We start from the raw sequence: 8,250 nt of genomic DNA, 5'->3' as shown, positions 1-8,250 counted from the left end.
GCTTTGTTTTTTCATTCTAATGCGATATTTGTTGGACATATGAAGGAACGCTGGCAAAGGAGTCAAGAGATACTCACAACCAGGTAGATTTACTAAATTGTCTTATGTTCATGTTTTTGCGCAACACTACTTACCATGTTGTTTCTCAAGTGGTAACATGAAGGATTTCAAGGAGTTTGCTGATACTATAAGTGTTGTTGGAGACTTGGGCCATTGGGTTAGGAAATTGTGTTTTTTTTCTTTCATTGTCACGCACTAGCATGTTTCCTAGTATATACCTATACCTACTAATAAAGGGAATACGTATTCTTGGACGGTTACGCTATTTTCTAGAAACCCCCCTTGTGTTTTTGGTAATCAACACGCGGTCCAGTTTTAAGTCAGATTTTGTTTTTGCAAAACACGCTTGATATTTCTGTTAATCAACCCACAGTCTAATTTTAAGTCAGATTTTTGCTTATGTAAGAAACCCCTGATATTTGGGTTCATCAACCCGCGGTACATATCAAATGCTTTTAAAAATAATCATACCTTTTAAACCCTAACTCCAAATTTAACATATTATATATGAAATTTGATTATAAAAATGTGTAGATTCCGAATATGATACTATTTTACTTGTTAACTATTTAAAAATGCTATTTGGGGCGTAACCTTAATCACTAGCGCATGATCTGCCTTTCTTTCATATCGCGGCCTATCCGGATTGTAAATGAACACCTTGGTAGAACTAGTATTGGAGACGACAGAAACCATCTATAACCACACATGCAAACCTCGCCAAAAACTCACAGAAAAAAGCAGATTTCTCATCTTAGGCAGAGAGAGAGACGCCTTAAGATTGACAACATTCAAACACGTTGTGATTGTATGAGCACTGAGCACCGTCAGCGGGGGTGGAAAGAAGGATAAGTGGCAACACAGATGGGATGCATGTGTTCAAATAAAGGTCATGGACCTATTGAGGTCTTTTTTTAGGACCGACCTATTGGAGTCTTGAGTCATATTTATTGGCTTAGGAAAGTGTGATATTGTTTTCTTCCTGTTGCAACGCACAGGCTTTTTTCTAGTATTTATTAACAAAAATTAACTACAACTCTTCCTTTTACGGAAATACATATATCTTCAAGAGCGCATAGGAAGAAAACATATGTGTTCCTGCATGATTTGGGACGACTTTGAGGTGAGCGAGAGTGCGAGGAACACATTTTCTTATTTCTTTCGGCTTATATTTTTTATGTTCCTATGCGCTCTTTCGGCTTATATTTTTTATGTTCCTATGCGCTCTTGCTATGTGGGATGCATGTGTTCCTCGCACTCGCGTTCACCTCAAAGTCGTCCCAAATCATGCAGAAACACATTTTCTTATTTCTTTTGGCTTATATTTTTAAATACTATAAAAAATATAATCAAAAACTAATGTAAGTAAATTTTTAAAAATGAATCATGTGAAATTTAAAAATCTTGACGCAATGTAAAGTTTTTGTTAATGAAATTTAAAATATTGATACTAGTCAAAACAGAAAGTTCGTGACATTAAGAAAATGTTCATGAGTTTCAAAAAAATATACGGGACATTTACAAAAAAGGTAAATTGTACATTCTTGTAAATTGTTATATGAGTTTGAAAACAAATTACATTTTAAAATGTTCATCCATTTCAAGAATAGGTTTATGATATTTATAAAAATATTGATACATTGTAAAATAATGTTCACATAGTTTTTAAAAAATGTTTTTATTATTAAAAAATTGTACCATTTTTATTTCAATGACTATTTGGAAAATGCTACATATATTTGATAAAATGTTTTAAATGTATAATTTTTTATCAAAAAATATATTTAAAAAGAATCATCCATTAAAAAAATTTAAATGTGTATAAGAAATATAACTGGTGTACACAAAAAATGTACAATCCGTATGAAAAAACTAGATAATGGTTGCGAAAAAGAAGAAAAAACTGCAGAAAACCAGTGATAACCAAAGTAAAAGAGAAAGAGGACCAAAAAACACCCAAAATAGAAGGAAAAAAAAAGAACACAGACCCTCAAGAAAAAAAGAACACAGAGCAGAATAAAAACCACTAGCGTCGCGCAAAAGGCAGGCCTGAGCTATGTTTTGCAGTAAGCGGGGCATAGCTCCCGCGGGTATCTTCCGCCCTGGGAAACGAACCCAGCAGCGGGATGTGGTCTTGATTTGGCCTAGTAACAGAAACTCTGCAGGGAGCTACTAAATTAGTAGTGTAAAATGCAAATTGGTGCGCTCTGTCAAAAAAACTCTGGCGTGTCCAGTCGCTCGTGCTTGACGAGGTAGCTTATCGCCGAACCAAACCAAACCAAACCCAGACCAGACGTGACCGTATCGCGGTCGCGTACGTACCTCTCGCGCCTCACTGCGCTCATCCACCCAAGAAATGAAAAGAGGCCCATACGTTTCGCACAGTGTGGGATGGTTCCAATTCCGGTTGCTTCAATCCCCCCTCCAATCGTTCTATTCTACAGTATTGTGCAGGTACAGGCGATTCTGCAAAAGCGCACGAGCTTCTCAGAACCTGTGCGGGCCGAGCCAAACGGGGCGGGAGAGAGCAGCCAACACTCCACGTGGTTCACGGCCGCCGCACCAGCAGCCGGAAAGAAACAAGTCAACAGCTGCTCTGCCTTGCCGCTCTCTCCCGTTCGCACGGCCGCGTGACGAGAGCCCAATCCAAACTCGATTATTCTCGACCAGAAAATTCCGATCCAGAGGATTTGGAAACGGGTCGGAAATTCCACGGCCACACCACCGGCGGCCCACGCATGGATCATTTCGCCGCGAACGCACACGAGGCGAGAAAAAAGAAAAAGGTTTAAAAAGAGTCGGGAAAGAAAAGATGGTTTTACCAAGGGACGCGACAAAGCAAGGAGGAAACGCAGAATAGCCGGCGGAGGGAAGCAGAGAGGGAGGCGCCGCGGTGGTACACGCTGCGCCGCGCACCGCACGGAAGCCCAACCCCATTCACCAGCCCCGGCGAGGCCGCCGCGCCGCGCCCCGCACGCTCCCTCGCTCGCCCGTCGTCCCCCGCCCCGCCTGAATCGCGCTCCGAATCGGATCGCGTGCGCGCGCGCGAGGGGGGAGGAGGAGGAGGAGGAGGGAGAAATGCCGCCGGCCCCGGCCGCGCTGCTCCTCGCGGCGCCCGCGGGGCTGTCGCCCTGGCGGCCGTGCCTGCGGGCCTCGCGGCGGACGCCGCCCAGGCCCCGGCTGCGTGCCGCGAGGATCCGCGCGGCGGCGACCGTCAACGGCGAGTTCGGCGGGCTCGGCAGGCGCCGCCTCGACGCCGGCGAGTTCATCGGCCGCCTGCGGAACGTGCTCCCGGGCGGCAGCTGGTGGCGCCTGGAGGACGAGGACGCGGGCGGGGCCGGCCGCGCCGACGCCAGCGGGGCCACGGCCGCCTCCGCGCTCAGCCGCATGTGGGCCCTCGTCGCCAACGACCGATGGGTCATCTTCGCCGGCTTCGCGTCGCTCATCTGTGCTGCGGTAATGCGGATTGTCTCGGCCGCGTGGTCCGGATAAGCTTTCGTTGGTTGGTGTGGCTCTGACTGCTGTGTGGTTGTGGTCGTGGTTGCAGCTCGCGGAGATCGCTATCCCCCATCTGCTCGCGGCCTCCATCTTCTCCGCGCAGAATGGAGGCGCCGTCTTCTACCGGAACGCCAAGCTCCTGGTTGTTCTGTGTATGATTTCCGGAGTGTTCAGGTGAGCTATTTCTTCCTTCAAGCGGTGCTCGTGTCGTGCACACTGCACAGGGTCACAAGACTAAGCTATGCTACTATCTGTGTTGATCGCATATTGGAGTGAAATAGACCACTTAGGCGTTTACCGGCACTTCACATTACATGAAAATTTTAAAAAACTTGAAATGTGCTGGTAATGAACAATCTAGCATTGGGGAAATGTTTTGAACTGTGATGAGCTTGAAAGCTGAGATGTTTCCAGTTGGATGAAGGGTAATATTAGTAGGATCACTGTGAAACGCAAACTTAAATTTCAACATTGTACATCATGAATGCTGTGATAGAATAAGTACCATCGCTGTGAAACAGACACTTAATTTCTGCAATGTACATTATGGACAATTGCACGTGCACAAACAAGTTTGCAAACATCAAAACAAGGACTTTTGTGAGACAATCTGCACAGAACTAAAATTGTTTGCCTTATATATTTGGGTTGCTTATTTAGCTCGTGTCCCCCTTTTGCAGTGGTGTGCGAAGCTGCTGTTTTGGTATTGCCAACATGATATTGGTAAAACCATGTCAGATTTTATGTAATTTAACAAGTCTATTCCTTCCAGGTTGCCCTTTGGTTTGATCAGGCTCTTATATCATTATGTCAACTATTTTTCTTAGGTAAAACGAATGAGAGAAATGCTGTTTGATTCCATCCTTTCTCAGGTAAAAACAGACAGGGGAAAATATTGCTGCCTGAAGAACTAGTGCACATAATACTTTTGGTCGGAATTGCTACAAATTTTCTTAACTGCATTGTATATTGTGCCAGGATATTGCTTTTTTCGATGAAGAAACTGTCGGAGATTTGACAAGTAGGCTTGGTTCTGACTGCCAGCAAGTGTCTAGAGTTATTGGCAATGACCTTAATTTGATTTCACGCAATTTGCTTCAGGTGAAAAGGTTGTTTAGTATCTGAGCATACAATACTCACCAGTAGCTTGTAAAGCTCATTTTTCATGTTGTTACTTTGTCTCAGGGTATAGGAGCACTGATTTATCTTCTAATCTTATCATGGCCTCTTGGACTGTGCACTATGCTTACTTGTGGGACATTGTCAACAATTATGCTAGTTCATGGACGGTAACAACTTGTTTTCACATCTTGTGTAGTTTATTTCTCCCTTTTCTCTACTTGCTCCTTTCCCTATTATGTTGCTAGTGTGCAGCAATCTTGAGTAAATGCGACAAAATACCTCTCCCATGTTTCCTCATTTTGTTGCTTTGCATCTTTGGCCATGTGAAAGAAATCATCATGACACCTTTGTTTTATAGGTATCAGAAAAAGGCCTCTAAATTTGCACAAGAGTTTACTGCAAGTGCCAATAATGTAAGTTTATGTCCTTTAATTGAAGTCTATTTGAGAAGGTTGCTCAAATATTTCAGTGATTCACCTAATGTTTATGTTATAAATAAGGTTGCTCAAGAAGCGATAAGTTTGGTTAGAACAGTGCGAGTGTATGGGACGGAAAAGCAAGAGTTCAAAAGGCAATCACTCTACCCATTTGTCTCTCTTATATAGCATAAAGATAATACTATGCACGTCATAAAGCCTGTGTTGTACTTTCATAGGTATGCAAAGTGGCTGGATAAGCTGTATGATGTGAGCTTTCGACAGACGATGGCTTATGGAGGCTGGAGCTTGAGCTTGAATTATCTGTACCATTCTACTCAGGTATTTGATGTTGCTGTTCAGTTTTGCTAATATCTGTATTAAAAATATAAGGCTTTTGTGTATGCTTCTCATTGCGCTACTGATGAAGTATTCTTCCAAATAAGCTTTGTGTAGGTTGTTGCTGTTTTGATTGGAGGAATAGCAATCATGAATGGGAAGTTCACTGCTGAGCAACTGACAAAATTCACACTGTATGCCGAATGGCTGATTTTGTCTACCTGGTGGATTGGAGACAATTGGTCCTCCCTGATGCAGTCTGTCGGAGCAAGTGAAAAAGTCTTCCGGTTGATGGATCTCTTGCCTAGCAGGCAGCTTACCTCTAAAGGCAAGACTGTTTTTAACTTGACACCTTAGTTTCGAGTCTCTGTGCTTGGATGTTTTAATTGGGAGGATGTGCAACTGTTCGGTAGTCTAAAGCATTTCATTCTTGCAGGCCTCAGGTTACAGAAGCTGGAAGGACGAATTCAATATGCAGATGTAGAATTTTCATATCCTTCAAGACCTTCAGTATGTTAACGCCTTCCTTGTAGATGCTTTTCTGTTATGATTTCTGAGCACACACGTAGTAGGGTTCATCCTAAAGCTTGAGTGCTTTGTGATTATTATGAACTAAGTACGGGTTTTGGGTTCTAATGTGGCCCTTAATGCGCAGGCACCTATTTTGAGAAGACTGAATCTAACACTCAATCCAAATGAAGTAGTTGCAATTGTAAGATATACAGGCTGATGCTTTCTATATATCTGAATTTTTGCAAGTATTGATCTGTATCTGAATGTTCATATATGGTTTCTAATTTAAAGGTTGGTCTTAGTGGAAGTGGCAAGAGTACTATAGTTAACCTACTACTTCAGCTATATGAACCTACAAATGGGCAAGTAAGCTATTTCGACCCTGCTATTGTTTCTGTCCCTTCCAGGAGCCAGTATTGCTGCTATGACACGTTGAACTTGAAACAGACTAGTTATTGGTCTGAACTCTAAAGTTATATTTGTGACTGATGCAGATATTAATAGATGGTGTCCCACTCAGCGAACTTGACACCAGATGGTTCAGGGAAAGAATTGGTTTTGTGGGACAGGTTCGGATCCAATAAACCCAGCGAAGTCATCGTGCCAGATGAATCTTTGTTGTATTTAACAGCATATATACTTGTTATATGCAGGAGCCTAAGCTATTCCGGATGGATGTTACTTCTAATATTAAGTATGGCTGCCCAAGGGAAGTTAGCCAGGAAGAAGTTGAGTGGGCTGCAAAACAGGCTTATGCCCACGATTTCTTAATGGCTCTTCCTGATGGTTATAACACCATTGTCGACGATGCTCTTCTTAGTGGAGGCCAAAAGCAACGCGTCGCTATTGCAAGGGCCCTTCTGAGGGACCCGGCCATCTTAGTACTCGACGAAGCTACTAGTGCACTTGATGCTGAGAGTGAACATTATGTGAAGGTAAACTCTTCATAAACAAATTCAGCGCAATTAAAATGCAGTACTACTTATGAGTAGATTGTTAATTTTTCTCTCTGCCGTGTTACAGAGTGTCATCACAGAAGTTAGCACTGATCCTAAGGCTCGAAGAACCGTGATTATCATAGCTCACAGGTAGTGTATGCTTACTCTGGTGCCTGTTTATTTTGAACACGAAGAGTCGAGCTAACAACATTATTTGTTCTAGGTTGTCTACGATTCAAGCGGCTGACAGAATCATTGTGATGGAAAATGGCAGTATTGTGGAGGTATGTTCTCAACTGCTGTTGCAAAGTATTAACATGAAGTCTACACTAAAATTAGCATGAGAACACTTCTTTCAAGACTTGCAGTGTTGTGTACAAACATGGTCTAAGTTGTTTTGTATGGTTTTGCAGGACGGAAAGCACAGCGACCTTGTCAAACAGAATGGATTGTATTCAAGATTAGCGCAGCGACAAAATGATGCTCTCCCGTAGCCTGAAATCACAGAAGGTGGTTTAGTCCACGCCGTATTTTTTCCAAGTGGAGCAGCAGGTGAGGGAGGCGTCTGTCATCGGTGTATTCTTTACGAGTGACCACGGCCTGGTTGGTCAAATAATTGAGGTTTCCTCAAAGTACCGGGTGCAAATGATCCACAGATGCCAACTAACCAAGCTAAGTTAAAACGGTTTCTGCCGCAAAAAGGATAAGAAGATAGACAGTATCCGGGCGGATGTATATGGTGGTTTAAGGAAATTGAGTAGTTCATACATGATTCATTTAGTTACACAATGTAAGATGCAACTTGTAACTATATATAAATATATATAGGCATTCTGGACCTCAGACCATTGGAATCTTGTAATTAACTGTTGTGAACATTTACTTGAATTTTGATAGAAACTTGTATATTCAAAGTACTAAGATCTATGTGATATTAAAGATAGGATTTATTTGCTTTGTTACAGTTGTTAGCTCATATGTGTAGGGCGGCTGTGTTGGTCCTGAAAATACATTTAAAGTGTTGTTAGGTTTGTGCCAGAAAATGCATTAAAAGCGCTCTTAGGTTTGTGCTAAAATGCAGCCAATGCACTTCAACTATCTTAGGGTGTGTTTGGTTTGGGAACGAAGTGGAATGAAATGTTACGATTGGTTTTGTTCCTACGTTTGTTTGGGATGTAATGGTTGCAATTCAGTGTTTGGTTTGGGGAGTTGAAATGGAATGAATTTGGTTTCGTGAGTTTGTAAGTCAAAAGGCATAACACAAGTTAACCTTTCCAGCAAGAATCTGATCTTACTAATTCCATTCTATGTTTAAAAAATCCAGCCTATTTAGTAAACAGCAATGCATCATACATGAAGGAGAG

At 42.4% G+C, this 8,250-nt stretch overlaps 1 protein-coding gene across 1 annotated transcript; it reads left to right on the top strand.

The window, feature by feature from the left end:
- Window positions 1-2,856: 2,856 nt before the first annotated feature.
- On the top strand, window positions 2,857-7,850 carry LOC123080222 (ABC transporter B family member 26, chloroplastic). The gene is made up of 18 exons (XM_044503122.1): window positions 2,857-3,516; window positions 3,608-3,732; window positions 4,239-4,281; window positions 4,386-4,430; window positions 4,537-4,659; window positions 4,744-4,847; window positions 5,039-5,093; window positions 5,181-5,251; window positions 5,336-5,438; window positions 5,553-5,763; window positions 5,872-5,945; window positions 6,091-6,147; window positions 6,240-6,314; window positions 6,443-6,517; window positions 6,602-6,883; window positions 6,972-7,036; window positions 7,110-7,170; window positions 7,300-7,850. The coding sequence occupies exons 1-18, from the start codon at window positions 3,139-3,141 to the stop codon at window positions 7,378-7,380; spliced, it is 2,028 nt and encodes a 675-aa protein (XP_044359057.1). The 5' UTR covers window positions 2,857-3,138; the 3' UTR covers window positions 7,381-7,850.
- Window positions 7,851-8,250: the final 400 nt, after the last annotated feature.

The sequence above is a fragment of the Triticum aestivum genome, chromosome 3D (genome assembly GCF_018294505.1).
Source record: "Triticum aestivum cultivar Chinese Spring chromosome 3D, IWGSC CS RefSeq v2.1, whole genome shotgun sequence".
Taxonomy (NCBI): domain Eukaryota; kingdom Viridiplantae; phylum Streptophyta; class Magnoliopsida; order Poales; family Poaceae; genus Triticum; species Triticum aestivum.
Note: the sequence above shows the minus strand (reverse complement) of the source record. Positions and strands in the feature narration are given on the sequence as shown.